Source organism: Scyliorhinus torazame, chromosome 8, assembly GCF_047496885.1.
Source record: "Scyliorhinus torazame isolate Kashiwa2021f chromosome 8, sScyTor2.1, whole genome shotgun sequence".
Taxonomy (NCBI): Eukaryota; Metazoa; Chordata; class Chondrichthyes; order Carcharhiniformes; family Scyliorhinidae; genus Scyliorhinus; species Scyliorhinus torazame.
This window is the reverse complement of record NC_092714.1, coordinates 253,177,207-253,197,177: the sequence shown is the minus strand read 5'-3', so window position 1 is coordinate 253,197,177 and position 19,971 is coordinate 253,177,207. Positions and strand designations below refer to the sequence as shown.

The 19,971-nt window shown below is 43.2% G+C and overlaps 1 protein-coding gene across 7 annotated transcripts in view; it reads right to left on the bottom strand.

The window, feature by feature from the left end:
* LOC140428543 (nuclear receptor coactivator 3-like) overlaps positions 1-19,971 on the bottom strand; it is a 326,952-nt gene that overhangs the window by 35,740 nt on the left and 271,241 nt on the right. For all 7 annotated transcript variants that reach the window (XM_072515140.1, XM_072515137.1, XM_072515136.1 and 4 more), the window contains 6 exons: positions 16,358-16,498; positions 14,527-14,674; positions 10,677-11,988; positions 7,538-7,709; positions 5,220-5,420; positions 2,092-2,322 (listed from right to left, as the gene is read on the bottom strand). In XM_072515140.1, coding sequence (XP_072371241.1) covers positions 2,092-2,322; positions 5,220-5,420; positions 7,538-7,709; positions 10,677-11,988; positions 14,527-14,674; positions 16,358-16,498 — 2,205 coding nt within the window. The remainder of the gene's footprint in view (positions 1-2,091; positions 2,323-5,219; positions 5,421-7,537; positions 7,710-10,676; positions 11,989-14,526; positions 14,675-16,357; positions 16,499-19,971) is intronic.

The window sequence follows — 19,971 nt, the reverse complement described above, 5'->3', positions numbered from 1 at the left end:
GTCGGCCGCAACCGGCTTTTAAATGGAGAATGCCAGCCTCAACCGGCTTTTAAATTGAGAATGGCAGCCGCAACCGGCATTTAAATTGAGAATGGCAGCCGCAACCGGCATTTAAATTGAGAACGCCGACCGCACGGGCTTTTATATTGAGAATGGCAGCCGCAACCGGCTTTTAAATTGAGAATGGCAGCCGCAACCGGCTTTTAAGTGGAGAATGCCAGCCGCAACCGGCTTTTAAATGGAGAATGCCGGCCGCAACCAGCATTTAAATGGAGAATGCCAGCCGCAACCGGCATTTAAATGGGGAATGTCGGCCGCAACCGGCATTTAAATGGGGAATGTCGGCCGCAACCAGCATTTAAATGGGGAATGTCGGCAGCAACCGGCTTTTAAATGGAGAATGTCGGCCGCAAACGGCTTTTAAATGGAGAATGCCAGCCGCAACCGGCTTTTAAATGCAAACTATGCAGAGAGCAGGCCACGCTCCCGGCATGTACTCTGACATCACACGCCCTGCACGTCTTTTGGCGTGAAATCACAGAGCAGAGGTTCCTCCATTTTATAGCTGCCAGATATGGCTTTGTTAATGCGCCAATGCTGATCAGGGTGCAAAGCCCATGTGTATTATATGCTGGAACGCACTGGCAAATGAGAGTTTAAAACTCTCAAAACTTCAGACTCATTTGAAGACTAACCATGGTGAGAACAAACCTCTTGATTTTGTTATGGGCAAGGGTTTAGAGAACCCCAAAGTGTATCATGGAGCTCACCTGACCAGCAACTTTTAATAGATTGTGGTATGGGGAGCACATGGCCCATTCTACAGCTGTGGTACAGCAGAAATGGAAAAGTATGTTTTAAAGCAAAACAATGTTTATTCTATGAACTCAAGTTAACCTTTTTAAAACAGTGAACATCTTAGCAATCATTAATTCAAATACAACCCCCAAAGAATACAACACTAAGTAATCCTTAATAACTTCCCAAACAACATCCAGAAGACAAAAGAAACACCTTTTAACAGAAGTACATCAGGTTTACATTCACTACTGAAAACATTTATAATTCTGAATTCACCAAATGATCAAGAGATAGTCTTTTCATGGCAGAGAGATCAACAGTACACCCGTTTTGTCTGGCTTCAGCTCCTACACTGAAAAAACAAAAACAAGAAAACACAGACACACCCAAGCTTTTCTCAAAGTGAAACTAAAAAGCAGAGCCAGAGCTCAGCTCCACCCACACTCTGACATCACTGCAGTAACATGAGCAGACAGACATTTCTTAAAGTGACATTCTCATGACAATTTTTTTCAAAGGATGCAGCGAGAACGTAAACCATTAGCTGAAGTCCTTAGCAGAAATGCAACATTGAATGAGAAAACAAGTGAGATAATGAGGACCAAGCAGGCTCACCTGTCGCATTAAAGGGACGGGAAAATGGTGTGTCGAGTAGGTCGGCCGGCGTGGGTCCCAAAGGTCGGCTGGTTGGTAAAAGTGGGTCCCGGGAAGAAAAGTTTGAAAAACACTGTTCTAGAATATTGGAGAAATCATATACAGGTCGAAGCCTCAGGAGCGACAGCTCTGGAGCAAAAGCTCTGGGAACAACTATTGCAGAAGACGACCCCAAGTCAGGGACTCTGAGACCAGTGAAGTACCCCCACAGAAGAGGCCAGCTGTTCTGCTAGGGTGATACTGGAAATCAATTTGTGAGTTGAGTAATGTTTATGTTGAGTTAAAGAGCCTGTGTGACATTTATCGAGTTCAAAGGAGAGGAGACAGATTAGTTCAAATAAAAAGTCTTTGGGGTGAATTCATCGTCTCCTCAGCCATGTTCTCCTCCTGTCGCTGGCAGCGGGATTCTCTGTTCCCGCCGCTGGCCAATGGAATTTCCTATTGTGGCCACCCCACACCGCCAGGAAACCCACAGGCAGGGGCGCGCTACTGGCGGAACGGAGAATCCCACGAGCGGAGAATTCACCTCTAAGTGAATACTATCATACTTGTGCATTTGTGATGTGTCAGTTGTGAACCCTCAAGGAGTAGGGGGCAACAAGAGGGAGGAAGAAATGAAAGCATAGAAACACTTACTCAGTCCCATCATCTGTTGTTGAAGCAATGTTCTTGCACCAGATTGTCCATTAGATCGCATTTGCATTGCAAGTGAGGAGTTTCCCACCATAGCTCTTTGCAGAGATGAGCTATAGTCTGAGCTTGATCTGATCAAGGAACTAGGTCCTGTGTTCCCAGTAGAGTTTGGCAATCCCCACTCCCCTGTTGCCATGGCTGTTTGCTGAGCAATGCTCATGCCTCCGTGTGAACCTGATGAAATGCAATGTGCATTTGAAGCATGCAAAATCCAGAGTAATACCATATTCTTAACTGAACAGCAACAAGATTTGAATAATGTTCCTTTCATAATTATATTTGAAAATGAAATATGTCAAGTATAGAATGCTCATCAGTTCACATTGTATACCTATACAAATATTTAAATCTATTCTACACACAACCTAGCTGGTATTAAACAGCCATCATCTCAATGAAATAAAAGATTCCACAAACAACAAATATCTGTGTTCCTCGGGATATCGGTTGAGGGGGAAATGGTGGCCAGGACATTGGAAGAACTGCTTGTTTCTTTTCATTTATATCCACCTCAACAGAAGGGCACCAGGTCAAGGTTTCATTTAAAAAACATCACCGACAACACAGCAAAGCCTTATTGCAATACCAAGTGGAATGAAGGGGAGTTTGGCCACATTGATAGGATGGTAGTTGGAAGGAAGAGATTGAAGGTAAAAGGGTAATACTTCTTGAAAGAGGTGATGAGTGGTGTTCCAACAACAGCTTTTGCTGGGGCTGCTCAAAACTGCTATACTTAGAAATGATCTGGACTTCAGAATAATATTAACTGGAACCAGTTGAGGAGGCATTTTAGGATGGAGGGGATGTTGGTGTTAGCGCTGTTGTGTGAGAATCACAGGTTTGAGCCGGTGGGGGGGGGGGGGGGCATGTATAGGAGGTGGAGAGAAGCAGGGGTGGTCAAGGTGAGGGATTTGTATCTGGAGGGAGGGTTTGCCAATCTGGAGGAATTGAGGGAGAGGGTAGAATTCCCGAGAGGGATTGAGTTTAGGTACTTGCAGAGAAGGGACTAATGGAGTGAGCCCCTGAAAAGGGTAAATGCAACCTTCTCATGCGCAAGGATGAGTCTGATACAGTTCAATGTCGTACACAGGGTACATATGACTCGGGCGAGAATGAGTGGGTTCTTCCAATGGGTGGCAGATGAGTGAGAAGTGTGGGCAAGGACCAGCGAATCACATGCACATGTTTTGGGCTGCAAAAGTTAGAGAGATTCTGGGCGTGAGTGCTTGCGGCCCTAACAAGGATGGTGGGGGAGGAGGTGGAGCCGGATTCTTTGGTGGCGATATTTGGCGTTTCGGAGAAGCCGGAGTTAATGGAGAGGAGGAAGGCCGACATCGTGGCCTTTGCCTCTGATTGCCCGGCGACGGATCTTATTGGAGTGGTGGTCAGCAACACCACCGGGGATAGCGGCCTAGCTGGGGGACCTGTATGATTTCCTTCGGCTAGAAAAGATAAAATATGAGTTACGGAGTTTGGTGGACGTGTTTGAGGCAAGGTGAGGGATGTTCGTGACTGTGTTTGAGGAGTTGTTCATTGCCCCCAGGGGGGGGGGTGAAAAGGGGAAAAATTTGATGTCATTACAAACAATAGATCAGAAAAGGTTGAATGTGTCATCGTTGGCTTGCAGTTCAGATATTTAAGTTTAATGTACGTAATTACCTTGTAGAAGCAAGGAAAATAATACCTCAAATTCCACAATTTTAAGTTAATAAAAGAACACAGTGACCCTGTTACGAATGTATATGGGTGCCTTAACAAATGACAGACAAAGAACCCGAGGCCACAAAAAAATGATTCTCGGTGTTGCAAATCAAGTCAAGCCCCAGTTAAGCTTCTATTCTTTTGAGAAGACTATTTCAGTTGGATGGTGAACAAGCACAGATTCCCTATTCCCCAGTTGTCAATCTAAGCTTTGAAGTGCGGCTCAATTTTTGAAAGGCACATGGGCATAATTACTGGAATATCGATTCTCAAACAAATCTACAAAGGATTATTATTTTTTTTTTTTTTAATTTAGAGTACCCAATTCATTTTTTTTTCCCAATTAAGGGGCAATTTAGCGTGGCCACTTCACCTACATTGCACATCTTTTTAGGTTGTGGGGATGAGACCCATGCAGACAGGAAGAATGTGCCAATTGCACATTAAGTGACCCAGGGCCAGGATTGACCCCAGGTCCTCAGCGCCGTGAGGCAGCAGTGCTAACCACTCCGCCACCGTGCCACCCTATCTGCAAAGGATCATGAATGTATTTAAGTTTTTCTATCATTTTGTACACCAAAAGTTCTTAACAAAATTGCAAACAGGCAATATAAAGAACAGAAGAGTATGGACAGGACAAAAAAACACCCATTCAATCAAACCCACCCCCACCGCAAACAATTTAATAGTTCTTCCAATTTGCATTCTACCTAATATAACATTCCTTAACAGGTAAAATATATAAATATATAAATATTTGAATACAACGTTTGCATAACCTTCTCCACGAGCTCTCAAATAATTTAACCAAGAATTGAAGAATATCGATCTGTCCGACAGATGAAATAATCATCTGCCCTCTCAAGTGGGCACAGTTCTTGTGGCACTATTTTGAATATGAGTTATCCCTAGTGTCTTGGCCAGTATTCATCACTCAAATCAGCATTACAAAAACAGATTATATGGTCATTTTTGCATTGAGGTTTGTGGGAACATGCTGTGCCCAAATTAGCTGCTGCTGTTCTTATATTACAACAGTGGTACATTTCAAACGTATTTCATTGACTCTGAAGCACTTTGGGATGTCCTGAGGTCAAGAAATGCACTGTAAATGAAAGTTCTTTCTTGTCTCTTCCCGCAGGTGAGCAATGGTAATGGCTGAACAAGGTTTCCTCTCTATACTATACAAAATGTAAACACATTCTTCAACAACCAATTTATGATGTTGTTACACAGTATGACATTTCTTCTTTCTGGGACAAGAGAGCAAAAAACAAAAAGTGAAAGATGGAAACAGCAGCAAGTTTCTAAACAGTTTTTCCCCTGTGAACTTGAATGTTTTTCAGAAAATTGATCAAATGGAAACATACCTGGACTCCCCACAAAACTTTCTTGGCTGCCTCCCATCCGGTTTGCCATCATTGCTTGCTTTGCCATCATTGCATATGGGCTGCTATTTCTCAGAGGAGGACCAAGCCCTGTATTGGGCTGGCCCTGACTGTTTATATCCAACGACATGGCTCGGTTAAACCGAGGTCGAGAGGGTTGCATAGGTGGCGGACTGCCTAAAGCTAACAGATTGACATAAAAGCAGAGGTTAGCAGAGGTAGAGTCTATCCTGATAAGAACATGAAGTAAAATGTCAATACATATAGAATAAACTCTATTCACGTAGAATATTACAGGAGACCATTGTAACCATCTACTCTGTACAGTTCTCTCAAAGAGTTACTTAGTTTTATTTTCATGCCCTTTTCCCAATTGTATTTTATAATATGTTTGGTCACATCCATAAACATCTCTTAAATAAAAATAATTATCCCTTTAAAATGGTTTCCAGTTTGTGCATTAGTATTTGAAGTTTATGAAGGCAGGGAACTGGAAGTTCAATTCTCAGTATTACATTGGAATTTCAGCTCATTATGCCAATCAAAGGGTTAGATTGAAGTCTTTCATTTTTATGCTTTTTGAAAATAATAATCTGCTGAATAGTACAGAAGTAGAGAAAGCCCTACATATTACATTATTTAAAATATTCTTCCTTTTGTTCAAAAAAAAGTACCAGCATCATTGGAGAAGATGACAAAGAAACTAATGAATACAGATGGTAATCAGAGTTTAACTTCAACTGTGAGAGAATTCAGTTTTGTTACCATAGCTGGCTCAGTAGTGTCTCCAAGCTATTCAACAAGTCATTAACATCCCCCCGTTAAAGGCAAACTATATATTTTAAGTCATATATTTTAAGAACAAACCATTAAAACAAAAAATACGATTAAAATCGATGTTAGGCCTTACTTGTGTTAGAAGGTATGCTGAACAGTATTTAAACTATGAGAAAACATGGTGCTCAAGCTGCATTTCCCCCAGTTAGTTGTAAAAATCCTGTAGGCGAGTGCAACTTAAGCACTGCATTTGATGATTAATTAATTTCTGAGCCAAGTTTTAACTTCAATGACTTAAGGGAAGTAATTGTCCATTTATCCCATTGATGTTTGTGCACAAGTTGGCTGCTGCATTTGTCTATAAAACAACAGTGATTACATTTGAAAGCAACTCAGTGATGAAGTGCTTTGGGACGTCCCGAGGACACAAGAGGCACTACACAAATACTTGCATTATATATATATATATTTTATTTTTTTAAATGACTCTCAATGTGAAGCTTTCCTTTTTGCCCAAATAATTGTTTTGTTTTTTTAATGAACTTAATAATTCATACCCTACTGAATAAGTAATAAACATTTGATTTCATCAAATATACAATATCAAATACAATTCAATCTCACAAAATGGAAAAATCAAAAGCAAGACCATCTTGAAAATGAACTCAGATACTAAATTTCATTAATTATTTTGAAATAAAAGCAAGCAGTGAAACAGTATAAATTCAAAACTCCATTTATCAATTTTAGAAATTTGTCCACTTCATGATATCCTGATGAACCCAATTACTTCCAAGTTAATTGTCTAGACTGCATAAAGTTCTCAGCCAAGCTTTAAACTTCAGAATTAAAAACAGAAACAAAATACATTGCTGATATTAGCCGATTTTCAGTATCTGCCTCCAACCTTTGCCTGTGTGCTAGGCAAGTAAAATGTATCTGAAGTACATTTAAGCATTTGATGACCTGGGCTTGTCTGCGCTCCAGGTTCCAGTAATATCCTAGCCCTGATGCAGCAATGCAAGAATGCCCCTTGGCAATGTCTGGGGTGTGAAAAAGGTTTTCGGCAGCAGATTGCGAGTTTTGGGGCATTTTGGACTTTATACAATCAGCAACACAAAGAACTCCATACCAATCCTTGTCCCAGAAAGAAAAGAAGGGCCTTCCTCTGGACCATGTTGTTTGACCCTCTTGTATTTTTGATGGGACGGTTTCAGGCCTTTGGTCAATTTTCAAAATGTGCTTCTTCCCTCCATTGAGGGAGAAAATAGAGGTAGGAAAGCCGGGAAGGTTCCCAGCTATCAAGAAGGCCACTCCAAATCTCAAAACCTCTCAGGTAGTGCAGGGCACTGTCGCCCGATTCTCTGACATGATGTACATTGTTTATAATTTATTCCTAAAGACTGAAGTTTCCTGCATGTTAAAGAGCTACATGCATTAGCAGATTTAGACAGCAGGTGGCACAGTTTTTCTTCCCTTGATATAGAAGAACGATTCCACCATGAGTAACAGAACCAACTTACCGCCACGGATTTGCTTCGGTGCTCCTGGGGAAAGCGAGTGACCTCTTTCAAATGCCATGACATCCTGAAACATTGCTTGTTTGTTTATCATAGTGTTGCTATTCCCAGAATCAGAATAATACTGGGGCAAATCACCCAAAATATCATCTAAAGTGTCCAATTCATTGCTCGTCTGAAATACAAAATATAAGAAAAATCAATATTAAGAGTCTAAGGCCCAACCTAACTGAATGAGAGCAAATTTAAGTCAAATAATCACAGTAACTGCTTGTTTGCTCAAGCCACCAAGTAACAAAACATAATTTTTGCTTTGTTTGTGCAAAGTTCAACAAAAGAAACCCAAGCTATTTTATCTAATTTCTGTGCACATTATTAGCTTTATTTAACTGGAAATGAGTCATTTGCAATGGTCCTGTCACCAGAAGTGCCATGAATAGGTCTACATAATAAAATCTATTCTCAAGAAAATGTACAATAAAATATTATAAATAAGATGATTTTTTAAAAAGTGAAAAATCTAGAAGCAAATGTTCATTCAAAACAAGAGGTAAACGAAGTGCTTATGGTAGCTAAACTATGGAGTGGGGGGCACATGCAGAGGAGGTGTCAATGGAGTAGTGGTAATATCACTGGATTAGTAATCCAGAGACCAGGCTAATGCTCCAGGGATTAAAACAGAAAATCTTGGATGAACTCGGCAGGTCTGGCAGCATTTGTGGAGAGAACAAAGAACAAAGAACAAAGAAATGTACAGCACAGGAACAGGCCCTTCGGCCCTCCAAGCCCGTGCCGACCATACTGCCCGACTAAACTACAATCTTCTACACTTCCTGGGTCCGTATCCTTCTATTCCCATCCTATTCATATATTTGTCAAGATGCCCCTTAAATGTCCCTATCGTCCCTGCCTCCACTACCTCCTCCGGTAGTGAGTTCCAGGCACCCACTACCCTCTGCGTAAAAAACTTGCCTCGTACATCTACTCTAAACTTTGCCCCTCTCACCTTAAACCTATGCCCCCTAGTAATTGACCCCTCTACCCTGGGGAAAAGCCTCTGACTATCCACTCTGTCTATGCCCCTCATAATTTTGTATACCTCTATCAGGTCGCCCCTCAACCTCCTTCGTTCCAGTGAGAACAAACCGAGTTTATTCAATCGCTCCTCATAGCTTATGCCCTCCATACCAGGCAACATTCTGGTAAATCTCTTCTGCACCCTCTCTAAAGCCTCCACATCCTTCTGGTAGTGTGGCGACCAGAATTGAACACTATACTCCAAGTGTGGCCTAACTAAGGTTCTATACAGCTGCAACATGACTTGCCAATTCTTATACTCAATGCCCCGGCCAATGAAGGCAAGCATGCCGTATGCCTTCTTGACTACCTTCTCCACCTGTGTAGCCCCTTTCAGTGATCTGTGGACCTGTACTCCTAGATCTCTTTGACTTTCAATACTCCTGAGGGTTCTACCATTCACTGTATATTCCCTACCTGCATTAGCCCTTCCAAAATGCATTACCTCACATTTGTCCAGGTTAAACTCCATCTGCCATCTCTCCGCCCAAGTCTCCAGACAATCTAAATCCTGCTGTATCCTCAGACAGTCCTCATCGCTATCCGCAATTCCACCAACCTTTGTGTCGTCTGCAAACTTACTAATCAGACCAGTTACATTTTCCTCCAAATCATTTATATATACTACAAAGAGCAAAGGTCCCAGCACTGATCCCTGTGGAACACCACTGGTCACAGCCCTCCAATTAGAAAAGCATCCCTCCATTGCTACCCTCTGCCTTCTATGGCCTAGCCAGTTCTGTATCCACCTTGCCAGTTCACCCCTGATCCCGTGTGACTTCACCTTTTGTACTAGTCTACCATGAGGGACCTTGTCAAAGGCCTTACTGAAGTCCATATAGACAACATCTACTGCCCTACCTGCATCAATCATCTTAGTGACCTCCTCGAAAAACTCGATCAAGTTAGTGAGACACGACCTCCCCTTCACAAAACCGTGCTGCCTCTCACTAATACGTCCATTTGCTTCCAAATGGGAGTAGATCCTGTCTCGAAGAATTCTCTCCAGTAATTTCCCTACCACTGAAGTAAGGCTCACCGGCCTGTAGTTCCCGGGATTATCCCTGCCACCCTTCTTAAACAGAGGAACAACATTGGCTATTCTCCAGTCCTCCGGGACATCCCCTGAAGACAGCGAGGATCCAAAGATTTCTGTCAAGGCCTCAGCAATTTCCTCTCCAGCCTCCTTCAGTATTCTGGGGTAGATCCCATCCGGCCCTGGGGACTTATCTACCTTAATATTTTTTAAGACACCCAACACCTCGTCTTTTTGGATCACAATGTGACCCAGGCTATCTACACCCCCTTCTCCAGACTCAACATCTACCAATTCCTTCTCTTTGGTGAATACTGATGCAAAGTATTCATTTAGTACCTCGCCCATTTCCTCTGGCTCCACACATAGATTCCCTTGCCTATCCTTCAGTGGGCCAACCCTTTCCCTGGCTACCCTCTTGCTTTTTATGTAAGTGTAAAAAGCCTTGGGATTTTCCTTAACCCTATTTGCCAATGACAGAGAGAGTTAACATTAAAGTCTAAATTACCCTTCTACAGAACCCAAGTCACTAAGACTTGAATTTCGAGTCATCCGGACTCAAAATGTTAACTCTGTTTTCTCTCTCCTCAGATGCTGCCAGACCTGCTGAAATACAAGTGGCAACCTGTGCTCGTGGATCCCTGGACTCTGGCAGGAAAGATATGCTTACTTCATTCATCCTCTGAAACAGGCATATTACCCTATTGTCAGAACAGGCTCTTTCAGATCACAAGGAATGATGAATCAACCTCACTCCCCAAGGCTGATTCTTGAATTTTTGATACAACAGGGAACAGCAATGAAGAGATGCAATGATGGAAAATATGGTAAGGGGGTGGGGGAAGTGAAGACAGCCTATTAGCTAACTCTTGTACACGGAGCACTATAACCAGGGTTCCTAGGGCATTGGCGCATCCATTATCAAGCATTACATATACCTCATTAAGTAATCAATTTTTATTAATAAAACACTATAGGCGATTTAAAAAATGATTTCCAAGTAGAAAAATGAAATTATTTTTCTTTCACCTGGTCAGTTGGTTCAGTCTTGATACGCACTTCATCTTTCACCTGTATTGAACCTGACATTTTTACTCCATGACAAGGATCCATTTTGTCCACTCCTTCAATTTTAGGTTTAATATCCTTTAAAGTGAGTTCTTTCGGATCATCTTTATCTAACAGGTATCGCAGTAGTGCATTATTTTCCTTCTTCTTCGGGCTCATCTGTTCTTGCTTGATGACAGCGTCTCCCACTGGTGTCATACTGCCAGAGTCCTGACAAGACTCTTTACCCGTAGCCTCTGCAGTAAGCTTGGCTACTTCAGCGGGAGAGTTTCCATTCTTCAACAGCTTGTGTAAGATTTTGTGTTTCTCTTGTAAAGAGGAGCCATGCAACGTGGTTGCAGAGTTGCCACCAGCTACAGCCGAGGATGAGGAGACCCCGGTCGGGCTCGTGATCCCTGGAGAAGAGTCTTTCGCACTAGAATCCAAGTTGGAGTTTGTTAAAGAAGTCAATCCCATGTCATCGGAGGGAGAGGTCAGTAACTGCAAAAGTTTGGTGTGATTTTTGTTCTCATGGAATCGTCTCTGGCCCTCTATGTTGTCACTGTTACCAAAAATGGTCAGATTTCCTTCCTTGATGCTCTTCTGTTCGCTCTGAGCATCTCTACTTTCTGGTCGACTCACTGTGCTCTCAACCTGGTTGTGTTCCCCAAAAAGGCCAGGAGAATCTTTTAGATCCATGCTCCCCATCTTTGATTGCTGGAGCAAGTTCACATTTGGGGAAGTTTCCATTTTTTGACCAGGTGATGATAGTGATGACAGGAGTGAAACTCCCAATCCTTCACTTATGGCTTGAAGTGCATTAAGGGAACTACTAGAGAAGGTGCTACTTCCTGTGGTGTTCATATGTCCCACCGGCGATTGCATGCCACCAGCTGTAGAATACTGGCTTGGTCCCATTCGTGGACTTACCCGATGCCTCGGTGAAAGCATTAGATTCTGTTGGGTTGTATTCACCCCAGGGCTACTGTGTGGGGGACTGTTCATGGTGAGTGCATAGCTGTTCCCCTGCAAGTTAGGTGTCTGCATACCAGACCCATGGTTCATTGCACCAGCAGTCCCACTTCCTGCACCAAACCTTCCCATTTGCCCCATAGAACTGGGGTCATTCAAATTATTTGCACCATAGGTCATACTATTGTGCACTTGCATTCCCTGTCCTGCTGCCCCTGATGACATGCTCATATTGCTTGAAGAGTTTGTGCTTGCTGTAGCAAGTGTTTTCATCATTTCTTGCCCCATGTTGGTTTGGTTCAATCTGCAACCATTCTGTTCCCTATAAGTAGAAGGAGGTTACTGGGTGTTAGATTCAACATTAGAAATGGTGAATTTCCTTCACTTGGGAAAGATAAAGCCCAATAATGATATTGTTAATAATTATAGCATCTTATTAAATAAAACACACATAATGCCACACTTTGGATATTCCAATTATTAAAAATCTGGACTTGTCTAACCCCATTCTCTCACCCAAGATCTCCATTCTCTGTTCAACTCTATTGCTATCCGACTTCTCAAAGCTAACGCACACTAAAAGCAAATAATATGATAATTGTTTTTTTTTAAATTTAGAGTACCCAATTATTTTTTTTTCCAATTAAGGGCGAATTTAGCATGACCAATCCACCTAACCCGCATATCTTTTGGGTTGTGGGGATGAAACCCATGCAGACATGGGGAAAATGTGCAAACTCCACACGGACAGTGACCCAGGGCCGGGATTCGAACCGGGTGCTCAGCACTAACCACTGCGCCACATGCCGCCCTTACTCTAGAATTGTTGACATAGTTAATAGACTAATCTATTGTAGCAACTATTAATTTAGCAGGGGCTGATTTATCACAGTGGGCTAAACAGCTGGCTCTTAATGAAGAACAATGCCAGCAGCGTGGGTTCAATTCCCGTACCAGCCTCCCCGAACAGGCGCTGGAATTTGGCGACATGGGGCTTTTCGACAATAAGCGGTTATTATTTGCAGCTTTCATTATAGCCCTTATGGTGTTGACCCTGCCTGTATAACACAACTGAGAATGAGCAGAAGTAATCTACGTGCACAAGTTTAACTTGGATAAGCAGATATAAAAAACTCTACCTGGCTCCTTTGGAACCTCTGCAACTAAAGCCAAATTTCCAGAAAACTCAAATATTATTCAAGTGAAGGCAAAAGCATAGAAGTTCAATATTTACCAGATAGTTTTATAAATAAATCGACCCAAAGCATGAATGAGCTCTAGTGACGCAACCCATCTTTCTGTGCTGTTTTGTTCCAGGACAGACAAAATCTGCAGATTCTTTGCAGGTCTAACTGGTCCATAGCTGGACAAACTCTGCGTTGGCAGTGATGGAACATCTTTCATATTGTAAAGTCACAAAAAGCAACTCAGAATTTAAACTTTCAATAAAATTACCAACTGACAAATCGATTCAGGAAACGACAAAAAAATTATCCTGGGTGTCGGGAGCGGGGTTTACCATTGACCAGAGACCTAATTGGACTAACAATATAAATACTGTGGCTACAAGAGTAGGTCAGAGGCTAGGAATCCCGCAGGCGAGTAACTCACCTCCTAACTCCCCGAAGTTTGTCCACCACCTTCAAGACACAAGTGAGATGGAATACTCTACATTTGCCTGGATAAAACTTGACACTATCGGGCACAAAGCAGTCCGTTTGACAGGCACCCCATCCACAAATATTCACTCCCTCCACCACTGATGCACAGTGGTAGCAGTATGTACCATCTACAAGACGCATTGCAGGAACTCACCAAGGCTCCTAAGGCTGCACCTTCCAAACCCACAGTCACTACCACCTAGAAGGACAAGGACAGCAGACACATGGAAACACCACCCCTAGAAGTTCTCCTCCAAATCACCATCCTGACTTGGCAATATATTTCCATTCCTTCACTGTTGAAGAGTCAAAATCCTGGAACTCTCTCCTTAGCAGCACTGTAGGTGTTCCTAAGCTATATGGACTGCAGCTGTTCAAGAAGGCCACTCACCACCACCATCTCAAGGGCAATTAGGGATGGGTAATAAATGCTGGCCTAGCCAGCTAAGCCAACATGCCATGAATGAACTTAAAAAATGTACAGTAACCATAGTGAGATACGATATGACTTCCCACACTGTAGGCTCTGGGCATCAGAAAGGCCTTCACAGGAGGTGATGAGTTCAGTCAAGTAGTGAGGGATCACAATAATAATAAGAATTTTTATTAGTGTCACAAGTAGGCTTATATTAACACTGCAATGAAGTTACCGTGAAAATCCCCTAGTTGCCACACTCCGACGCCTGCTCGGGTACACTGAGGGAGAATTCAGAATGTCCAATTTACCTAACAAGCACTTCTTTCGGGACTTGTGGGAGGAAACCGGAGCGCCCAGAGGAAACCCACGCAGACACGGGGAGAGCGTGCAGTCTCCACACAGACAGCGACCCAAGCCAGGAATCGAACCTGGGTCTCTGGCGCTGTGAAGCAACAGTGCTAACCACTGTGCTACCGTGTCACCCATAAAAAATAAAGTCAACTTGTGCAAATCTGAAAAGTCATCCAGCGAGCTGGGGAAAGTAGAATTCACACAGACACGGCAATTCTTGAACCTGCAGTTATTAAATGCTGTGCCGCAGAAACAGAAAAAAATAGCAACAAAGACAATGGGTTACATACTATGTCCCAGTGAATTTACCTGATCAAATCTATGGAGGAACTGATAGGCAGCTATAATACAAATATTATATTATATTCTAGGATAACGTAAAAAAAAGATTTTCTATCTAACAGTTGCAGATATCAGCAAGTTCCTGTACCTTTGCAGCAAGTGTGTAGAGCCAAAGCCAACAGACTCATTGGATGCTGGGTTGCGTAAAAGTTTGGTCTTGGTTTGTGCAGTGACTATAGTGCCATCCGACAAGGAAAATCGATAAAGGGGACTCTCAGCTTGGCCTTGCGTCAAGGCTAATTAGGAAAGGAAAAGAGTTAAAGAACATAATCGACTAGGTCAATATGCCAATTACATTAAGTAGCAGTATAGTCAGTAATGCAGAAATAGAACTTTCAAAATCTTTACACATTGCTATTACGCATTTTGCTTTGTACTGAGAAAATCTTTTGTTTTCTCGACAAATGTTAAGAACGAAACAAAATAGATAAAATACAACAAAATATAGCTGAGCTAGAGGGAGAAGATGAACTTCAATTGAAATTGGGAAGCTGAAGCTTGTTCGTTCTAATAGTTTCAAAACATTATCAGCGCTTTTAAAAAAAATTACAAAATGATTAGCAAACTCTGAAATGGATGATAAAAGCATATTACTACAGATGTTGTAATCTGAAACAAAACAGAAAATGTTGGACAATCTCAGCAGATCTGACAGCATCTGTGGAGGAGAACTGAGCTAATGTTTCATTAGAGCTGATGACACTTTGACGAAGAGTCATCCAGACTATTACCTTCGTTCTCTCTCCACAGATGCTGTCAGACCTGCTGAGATTGTCCCAATATTTTCTGAAATGGGTGTACCTGGTGGCCTTTATGCGCTCCAGGAACAGTTAAAGAATTAGGTGAGCTCATTGTGTCAGCCACTACATACAACACCCAAATTCAGCCAATGTACTCAGGCATAGGAAGAGTCAGAAAACAGCAGTAATTTACCAGGGTCACTCAGCACCAGACCTCATTATAGCTTTGCTTCAAACATGTCTGAAAGAGCTGGAGTTCAAAGGTAAGGCAAGAGTGACTGCCCCGGACATCAAGGCAGCATTTGATCGAGCATGGCATCAAGGAGCCCCAGCAAATCTGGAGTCAATGGGAATCAGGGGGAAACTCTCCACTCGTTGGAGACATACCTAGCACAAAGGAAGATGGTTGTGGTTGTTGCAGGTCAGTCATCTCAATTCCAGGATATCACTGCAGGAGTTCCTCAGGTTGTGGACCTACTTGATGGGATTCTCTCCATTTTCCTGGATGAGTGCAGCTCCAACAGCACTCCAAGCTCAACGCCATCCAGGACAGAATAGCCTGCGTGATCAAAACCTCATCCACAAACATTCACTCCCTCCAGCAGTGACACACAGTAGCAGCAGTGTGTACCATCTAAACATTACCCTGCAGGAACTCACCAAGGCTCCTTAGGCAGTACCTTCCAAACCCACGACTACTACCATCTAGAAGGACAAGGACAGCAGATACATGGGAACATCACCACCTGGAGGTTCCCCTCCAAGTCACTCACCATGCTGACTTGGAAATATATTATCGTTCCTTGACAGTCACTGGATTAAAATCCTAGTACTCCCTCGTGAACAGCATTGTGGGTGTACCTGCACCACAGGGACTGCAGCAGTTCAAGGCAGCAGCCCCTCACCACCTTCTCAGTGCCAATTAGGGACGGGTAATAAATGCTGGTCTAGCCAGCGAAGCCCACATCCCATGAATGAATAAAAATAAATAAATCAGTGCCTGGTTGCAAAACTACAATGTCTTCGGTCTATAATGGTGCATTTCATTTGAGGGCTTGCCCTTTTCTTTCACCAATCCCCACATCACTCGGTCTCAATTCCACTTAAAAAATAATATGTGGGGCTCATAATAAATCAATAACTATTTTTCTAGGCCAATGCCATTTTGAAATACTTCACCTTCTTGATAATGTCTTTTCAGAGACCATGGTTGTCCATCATTATGATGAAAGAACCTCTGTATGCACCTTCTTACAAGATCTTCCCAGCCTTGTTTCATCGAGGCACGCATGGCACTTGGATCTATTGAAGTAATCTTGCCTGAAAATAGGAATGAGAGGAAAGGAACTTAACATAGGATCAGAATCAGTTCAATTGCTAGAACAGGAAAGAGTAAAGTAAATCAGGGATTGATACAAAGAATAATGTACATTTACATGGTGTGCTTAGCCTAGAATCAGGTATAATTCAGAACTAACCAGAATTCTGGAATTTACAAAACACCCTTCAACCATTGATAAGTTTGTGTTTAAGCATTCAGACAATCTCGTTCACTATTCCAAGTGATAGATAAAGATTCACCTCATCATTCAAATTATGTAGCCAGATTATCAATAAAAGCGTCTGCATTATCAACTTGGGAGTTTATATCTTTTAGGCTTTAAAAGGTCCCAAAGTTGTACGATGGGGATTGGGGTGGGATAGGTTGTATGTATGACCTGAGCAGGACAGAGTGAAATTATGAAAAATGATTCAAATTACTGATGAAAATCGATAAATTTTGTGAATACTTTTGAAGGTGGAGAGACGGTAACGAGGTAGATGTGTGTACAATCAGAATTTGTGCAGCCACTGAATCAATACTGGAGTGGATAACTATGGGGGAAAACCCACAATTGTACAGTTTGAAGATCATGGAATTGAAACTTGCACAGACAATCATTGGAGAGATTTGAAAACAATAATAATTTGAAAGTCAATACAAAGGGGGATGGTCATAACATCACCAAGGCCAGGTTACTAACAAGAACCGCCTTTATTAAAGCAACAAAAGCGCCCGCAGCCACGGCAGACAACATTTGCGCCCCAGTCCAGGGACCTATGGAGCGGCCGGTCCAGGTCAGAACTTGGGGTTTTAAACTCCCACCATGCATCTCCTATTGGGTGAACCTCCTCCTGCTCAATAGGGGAATTTGTATTCCACAAAGCCCACGGGGAAACCTATTTACAGTCCCTTGTCCTTTGTGGTCATCGTAACATTCCTCCGCCCCCCCCCTCCCCTTAAGTCCGTTTCCCCCCCCCCCTAAGTCCGTTTCCCCCCCCTTAAGTCAGTTTCCCCTCTCCCCCTTAAGTCCGTTTCCCCCATCGTACTCCCACGCCGAGGAGGCCTCTTCTGCCTCTTCGCAATTGGCCTGAGGTCTGAATATGATCTGGAGGCATGAACCACATTGGTGATCTTCGTTTCCAGAGAGAGCACCAAAGAGTTACCGATGCGGATTCCTCCTTGGAGTCTTCTACCAATGGAATACCTGATTCCTCTGCTTCCATCTCAGAACCAGAGTCCTCGTCATCAGGCGTGACAGACACAGAGTTCTGTGTGGGAGGTAGACCTGCAAAGGCAGTTGCCAACTTTGTAGTCGGTGGTGAGGCTTGTACAGGGATGGACCCCCTACTTCTAAGTTGGTCCAGGTGTTTTCTCAAGGCCTTATCCTGAACCTTCACACTTGAGGATACTGGCCCCATTTTCTCCAATATCACTCCAGGGACCAACGAGAGCCATCTCCAAAGTTCTTCACATAGACTACGTTGCCTGTCTTGAATATTCTTTCGGATCTCACAGAATCACAATTTATTTTCTGATTCCCTTGTTGGGATGCCACCCTCCCTGCCAGGTTTGGGAACAGTAGGCTTAATCTCGTGCAAAGCCACCGTCCCGTTAACAGTTCTGCCAGGGCGATTCCTATTCTTGTGAGAGGAGTGGTCCTATAATGAAATTAAAAAAGCATGCCAATTTGGTCTCCATTGATGCTATCGGTTGGTTTTCCATGCCGATTTTAAGTTCTGCGCTGCCAATTCTGCCAGTCCATTGGACAATGGGTGATATGGTGCTGCTCTAATAAATCTGATAGCATTTAATTTGATGAATACCTGGAACTTCCCACTGGTGAAGGCTGTGCCATAGTCAGAAACCAGGACTTCTGGCATGCCATGTGTGCAAAAACTTTGTCATAGTTTCTCGATCATAGCGTGGGAGGTTGTGGAGCCCATGAGGAGTGTGCACCCACCAGGAACAGAAACATAAAAAACAGAAAAGAAAAGGCCTGGCAAAGTCTACGAGCACCCACACCCATGGCTGCCTGACCACTCTCATGGGTGTAGTGAGGCTGAAGAGTGTTTCTGATTTTCCTGGCATGAATCTTGGGGGAAGCGGAGGATCAGGGTTGTACTTGATGATCAGCCATGATCATAATGAGTGGCAGAGCAGACTTGAAGGGCCGAATGGACTCCTTCTGCTCCAATTTTCTATGCATGCTTCTATGAATCTCACTGCTTCACCAGGTCTGTGATGGCTGAGTTGAGACTAGGCCACTAGACACAGCTGTTGGTGAGCATTTTCATTTGAGAGACACCAGGGTGGCTAGTATATAGCTCCAGTAGGATTGGGTGCCACCCAGGGCTGGGGCTGACTACCTGAGACCCCCAAAGAATGATATCATCATCAACACCAAGTTCACCTTTCTTGGTCAAATAAGGTTTCATGTCGGTCATGTAGGAGGGTTGCCCTCGATCTCCGCCATTCAGGATCGTGTTCTTCAACTTTCACGGTGTTACATCCTTTTGTGTCCTGGTCTTGATTTGCTTTGTAGACACTGGTAATGTCTCTTCAGAAATTCAGTGCCAACATGACTTTTCCAATGTTGACAAGGGAACCTGGCTGGTGGGCAGTGGGAGGCGACTCAAGGCATCAGCGTTAGCTATTCGCGTTCCAGGGCGGTGCTCCAAGAGATATTCATAAGCTGCAACTAACAGGGCCCACTGCTGTATCAGGGAAGAGGGGGTAGATTGCTTCATACTCCTTTAAAAAGGCCCAATAAGTGTGTGGGGTAAGTCACTATCATAAAAGTCTTGTCATAGATGGGCAGGACAATTTTATTTTTACACCAAACACAACTGCCAAACACTGCTTCTCATTCTGAGAGTATCTTCGCTCAGCGTCCAAGAGCGCCCTGAATGTGAAGATGATGGGTCTTTCTGTTCCATCTTCCCAGCAATGTGAGAGTACTGTCCAAAACCCACAAGAAGCATCACATGTCAGGATGAGTTCCTTTAATGGGTCAAAATGGGCCAAAATGGCGTTTTACATTCAAATGCCTCCACCTGTGCACCCCCCCTCCCCTCCAAAGACCATTTCTGGTTCATTCATCATTTGCAGCCGTGACAGCAAGGAGACCAAATTCAGGATAAACGTCCCATGGTAATTGACGAATACCAGGAATGATTTCAATTCCGTGGTTTTCTTGGAGTTGGTGCTTCCTTAATGGCCCCGACCTTGTCCTCCACTGGGTGTCCAGCCGATAGTCCGAATAGGTCACTTTGCTCACTTGGAAAACGCATGTCACCCTTTTGAGATGAATCCCTGCTTTCAAAATCCGCCACAAGACTCCATCATGGTTTGCCGGATGCTCTGCTTCTGAAGTCCACTGCCATTTTGGGTAATCCTTTGAGTATGTTTTCTATGACCTGGTGAAATATGGCACATGATGAGACCCTGACGGGCAAGCAAGTATACTCAT